This window comes from Coffea arabica, chromosome 1e, assembly GCF_036785885.1.
Source record: "Coffea arabica cultivar ET-39 chromosome 1e, Coffea Arabica ET-39 HiFi, whole genome shotgun sequence".
Lineage (NCBI taxonomy): Eukaryota > Viridiplantae > Streptophyta > Magnoliopsida > Gentianales > Rubiaceae > Coffea > Coffea arabica.
Window position 1 is genome coordinate 35,161,192 of NC_092311.1, and position 5,592 is coordinate 35,166,783.

General features: G+C 39.1%; 1 protein-coding gene across 1 annotated transcript; it reads left to right on the plus strand.

Annotated features, from left to right (window-relative positions):
• LOC113693421 (uncharacterized) lies at nucleotides 1–1,614 on the plus strand. The gene is made up of 3 exons (XM_072070650.1): nucleotides 1–370; nucleotides 501–1,405; nucleotides 1,597–1,614. Exons 1-3 carry the CDS (start codon nucleotides 1–3, stop codon nucleotides 1,612–1,614), a joined length of 1,293 nt encoding a protein of 430 aa, XP_071926751.1.
• The last annotated feature ends 3,978 nt before the right edge of the window (nucleotides 1,615–5,592 follow it).

The following is a 5,592-nucleotide window of genomic DNA, read 5'->3' on the forward strand; positions in this document are numbered from 1 at the left end:
ATGGATGATTATAAGATTGTGCTTGAAACTACACCTGCTGTAGATCAACGCGTTTTCAATAAGCCTGCTGTGTCACAAGTAGGAGCTGTTTGGAGTGAGAGTTCAGATTTTGAACATCTTAACTCTAAACATATACAGATTTACAGAAAAAATGGTCAAACACAGATTGTTAAGCATTATTTTGCTTGTCATGATTCGTTGCAATATCCTCTTATCTTTGCAAATGGAGAACTAGGTTGGCATCCAGGGATTGAGAGAATGCGTCGTCCAGATAGAGGCAATAATAGACCAGTTATCTGCGAGGGAGAAACTATTATAGCTACAACTACAGCAACGGCACCAAATGATATTATTGATGCAGAAAATAGAGGTATTATCGATAATCATCTCCATATAGCATCGTTAACCTATGAATATTATATTTCTTTATCATATATGCTAATCACACATAGTCTATTATCTTTCTTAATGAATAGATAACATGAGTCTGTTTGTTTCAGCTATTAACAAAAAAAAAAGAAAGCGCAACACGGTTTCATGTCGTGAATACTATTGTTACAAGCTACAAATCCGCGATATCGATCAGTCAATGTTACTACATATAGGCAGATTGCTACAACAATACGTCGTCGATATGTATGTTAAGATTGAGTCAATTAGATTAGATTTCCATAGAGGGAGGAATAAACAGGCTCAGCTTCGAACCGAGATTTATCAAGGCATAGTTGATAGTATTTCGAGTGGTGAATCATCATCATCAAGTATTGGTAAACGTATTTTCCTTCCAACTTCATTCATTAGTGGCCCTCGAGATATGTGGCGACGATATATGGATGCTATGTCTTTGGTTCAGCGATATGGGAAACCGAACATCTTTTTGACAGTAACTTGTAACAAGAATTGGCCTGAGATTCAAAAATTGCTTCTGCCAACTGATAAGGTTGAGAACAGGCCAGATCTAATATCTCGAGTCTTCTATGCAAAACTTAAACAATTGAAAGATGAACTTCTAAAGAAGAATATATTTGGAAAAATAGCAACTTACACATATGTGATTGAATTCCAGAAAAGAGGTCTGCCCCACGCTCATTTCTTAATAATTCTGAAACAAGGATGGAAGATGTACTCTCCCGAATCATATGATCGCATAGTATGTGCTGAGTTGCCAGATGCTAACCAGCATCCTTATCTTCATGAGCTCGTTGTTAAGCATATGATGCATGGTCCTTGTGGTACTATGAATCCAAACTGCCCATGCATGAAACAACACATTGGATGCAAGGATAATTATCCTAAGGAGTTTACAGAAGTCACGCGGCACAGCCACAACTCCTACCCTCTCTATCGATGGCGAGATTTTCAGCAATCAATAATTGTTCGTGGCCATCCTCTTGATAATCGATGGGTAATACCGTACAACCCCTATTTATTGTCTAAATTTAATTGCCATATCAATGTAGAAATTTGTTCAACAATTCAAGCTATCAAATATATATATAAATATATCTATAAAGGCCATGATAAAATTCTATATCAACTGACTAATACTGGGCCTAATGAAATTGTTGATGAAATAAAAAATTTTGTTTGTGCAAGATGGGTTTCTCCTCCTGAAGCAATGTGGAGATCGCGCCCCATTTTTTACAAGAAAAATAAATAAATGGAAAAGTGAATTTTTGATTTGAAAAGTGATTTTTGATTTACAAAGAAAGTGGGTCTAAATGGGACTTGAAAATGCGACGATTTGACCCAAAATATAGTTTAAAAAGGGTTTTTGAAATAACAATCGGAGTCGCCACTTGGTATAGAGTTAAGGTGTACCAAGTCACCTAAAATGAAATTTTTAAAGAAAAAAGGTAGAAAGAAACCCCTTTTAAACGACTCCTAGTCTACGTAAACCAACGAAAAAGGTTCGGGAGTCACATTTGACGAAGGGGAAGGCAAGGATAAAAATCCAAGGCACCCCTTCGACCTAGCCATGGCTAGTTGCGCGATTTAGTCAAAGATTTTCTTGTTTTAACCAAAGCATTTATCACATTTGGATGCACTATATGAATGCGAAACCTAGACCTAGGGGGACATCGGGGGCAAAATTTCTCTTCAAAACTTGAATGGTGCCATTCACATTAATTGTGATGCTCAATAATGACTCTTTGGAGAGGTCACGAATAATGCTAATGACGTGAAATGAGTGGAATGAATGTACGCAATGTGGAAATTTGAGTTTGTGTGAAGTGGAAAAGTAATATAAAAAATAATGGTGTGTAAGTGGAAGTGTGCAAATGGATGTGCAAAGTAAGGTGAGTAAAGTGATAGTATGAAGTGCGTGTGTGCACGTGATAGTATATAAAGTGCTAGGGGTAGAGTGAGAACGTGCAAAATAAAAGTTGTGTGAAGTGAAAATGTGAAAAAAGGGATAGAATATGAAGCAAAAGTGCATGCGATAGTGGATAAATGAAATGCATGAACCCTAGAGGAATGCAAGCAAGACAGGTACGGGGAACTAATGTTCGTAACTTAATTTTCCTTTTGGTTAGAAAAAGAATGAGCGTGCTAAGGCTATGGATAGCCAAACTCGTCCATCCCCCTTACCAAAAGAGTGACTCCCTAATCTACACAAGCAAATGAGCTAATCTAAATGAAAATGTAATCCTAAATATGTAAGGGAAAGGGAGTGAAGGGTCATGCAAAATGTAAAACTAAAAGGAAAGAATGAATGAAGATGTAATGAAGGCATGCAAGTATGTGCTAGCGCGGGGACGGCCCTAATGGGTCTAGCATTGGACTAGCCCTTCACTAACGCTTTTCACAAGCATTGGACTTGCGAGAGTTCGAGGGGAAGGCCATGACTAGCATTGGACTAGCCACGGTGACGTACATTCATCTATATAAGCAAACATAAATAAAAGCAAGTAGACATGCAAGGCACGTATTTTCACATAACACATAGCACATAAGCATGCTTATCTAGATGCCAAAACCTAAGAAAAAGCGATTAAACACATAGCACCTAAGTATGCAAAACACATAAGGCAAGTAAAACAAATAAAGCTCTAACTATTACATTCGGGGCGGAAGCCTACTACAATCTAAGAGGGAGTGAATTAAATGAAATGATATAATAGCCTAACTATTACAATTGTGGCATTCAAGTGCCTTTCAAATGATCAAAAATTGAACTAAAACAAAAATACTAAAATGAGACGAATAAAGCGAATAAATAAATAAATAAAATGAAAGCATTCAAATGGCATGCAATTGAGCACATAAAGTCACATAAGGCACATAAGGTCAAATAAAGTCAAGAATAAAGGATAGAGTGTACCTCCATTGAATTGATGCCTTAATAGGGTGAAATTACTTATTTACCCTCTAAAATAAAAGAAAGGGTCAAGGCATCGCTTTAATTAACAAATAATAATGAAATTGAATCAATTAAATCATGTAAACAACTTACATTCCAGAAATTAAAACCAGCAAGGACTTGATCACAAAGTTAATAAAAATTCGGGGATCAAATTATAATTATCACAAAGATTCGGGGTCACAATTAAAGAAAAATAAAATTCAGGGACCTATTTGCAATTAAAAATAAGGACCCAATTGAAGGAGATTAAAAGTTTATGGGGCCATAGTAAAATAAAGGAAAGCTTAGGGGGTTAAGAGAAGAAATGCCACGAAAGAAATGCAATCACTACTTTCAACTCACAAGCGGATTCTAGGCAGCTTTGATTAAAACCATTCATCTATCCACACTTTGAACTAAGCAGCAAAGCAAATAACCTCCACAATCCAAAACACTTAGAAATATATCATGCAAAAATCTGGAAGGATATCATGCAAAATGGTTCGGCAGCAAGCTTGCGGCACAATGAAGACTTAGACAACAAAAGAACGTGCCTAATTCTAGGAAAACATGAGACTCTGTGGATTCTACATGGTAAAGCAAAGCTCACGAATTTGTTAATCCAATGCTAGTAAAAGTCTCAATCCATTCTGTCAACATAGTCTGGACAGGATCCTTAATGTGCCAAAAGGAGAAAACATGCAATAAAAGAAAACATGAAACCAGAATCATTAAGCTAACTTTGCTTCATCTAATGTAGTTTTCCGTTTACTCAAAAACATCTGACAATCTCGACCAAGCAACTGGAAACCAAGTGTCACAAAACTTTCTTTAAACAACATAAATAGAGCATCAATACACTAACCGAGCTATCAGTTAACATGGCAGTTCCTTTTTCCGATAAGCAGCACCAGTCCGATAAGCAGCACCAGAAATTTGGTTTCAATTCCAGTCATCCTCAACAAACATGGAAGCTCACAAAACTCCCTCTTATGACATCAATTCGAATTTGTGCGAAGGGAAACATAAAGGGAACGAAAACAGAGAGGGTGCAAAACATCCATACATCAAAATCTCTCAATCACCAGGGAACGAACTGACTAGCTTATCTGGTTTCCTCATACGCAAATGCAAACAATCATTTTCGAGTGTAACTTCCACTCGGACATTTTAACAAACAGAATGGGCACGAAAACATTCCATCAAATCTCTGCTCAAATTACATTACAACCGGCCCCAAAATCACCAGAAAAGCAAGGAATTCAGTCCAACACACACAGAAAACATATGCGAACAAAAATTACAGACCATCAACAGAAAAAATCACGATGACAGACCCACGGCTGCCATGCTCTGAGAGCTTCCAGAACCCGTACTTGAAAGAAGACTGAAATGTAAAAGAAAAAGAAAAGCTTACCTTGGCCTCTCACGGTGGTTCCTCCGATACAGATTGAGTGCTTTTGAGCAGCAGGGGTAGCGGGCGGAGCGCTAGGAAACGTCTGGTGGGCAGCAACCACCTGCTGCTGCTGCTAGACCAGGAGGTCGATGATGGCATGGTCGGTAGCAGCCGACAGCGGTGGCTTCATTGACCTGAGCATCGGAGGATTTGGGTTGGGGCGATTGGCGGCCGGCGGTGAGGAAGCGGTCGGCGATGGCGATTGCAATTTCTCAGATTTTCCTAAGTCGACCTCCTTCCACTCTCTCTCTTTTCCAGATTTTCTTTCTCTGTTTCTTGTTTCTTCCTTCCCCTTTTCACTTGCTTGCCCGACAGCTTTTCCTTTCTAATCCCAGTCCGAACTCCAGAAACACTCCCCTCTCAATTTCTTTCCAGAGTTTCTAGTTCTTGTTCCTTTTGCAACTCCAAAGCCTCCTCTGTTTTCCCTTTGTCCGCCCCCTTTTCTCCTGCAACCCTCTCTCGCTTAGTTTCCTCCATCTCCTTGCCCTCTTTTCCTTCACCGAAGCTTTCATTTTTTCCTTTGCTCTCAGACGAAACCCCCTCCATTTTTTGCTCTGTTCTTTCCTTACTCCCCCCGCAGCCTCCCAAACTCCTCATTCCCCCTGTGCTTTTTCCCAGCGTCCCCCTTTTGTTCGCCGCCTCCTCTGTTTCCTTTCCCTCTGTTTTCCTTAATCCCCGAAAGCCTTCAAAAGTTCCAGGTCTTTCCCGTAGCTCTTTGTTTTTCTGTTGCCGAAGCCTTCTCCTCTAATTTTTCTTTGCTTCTGTTTTTAGCCTCCGATGAAACACTCCC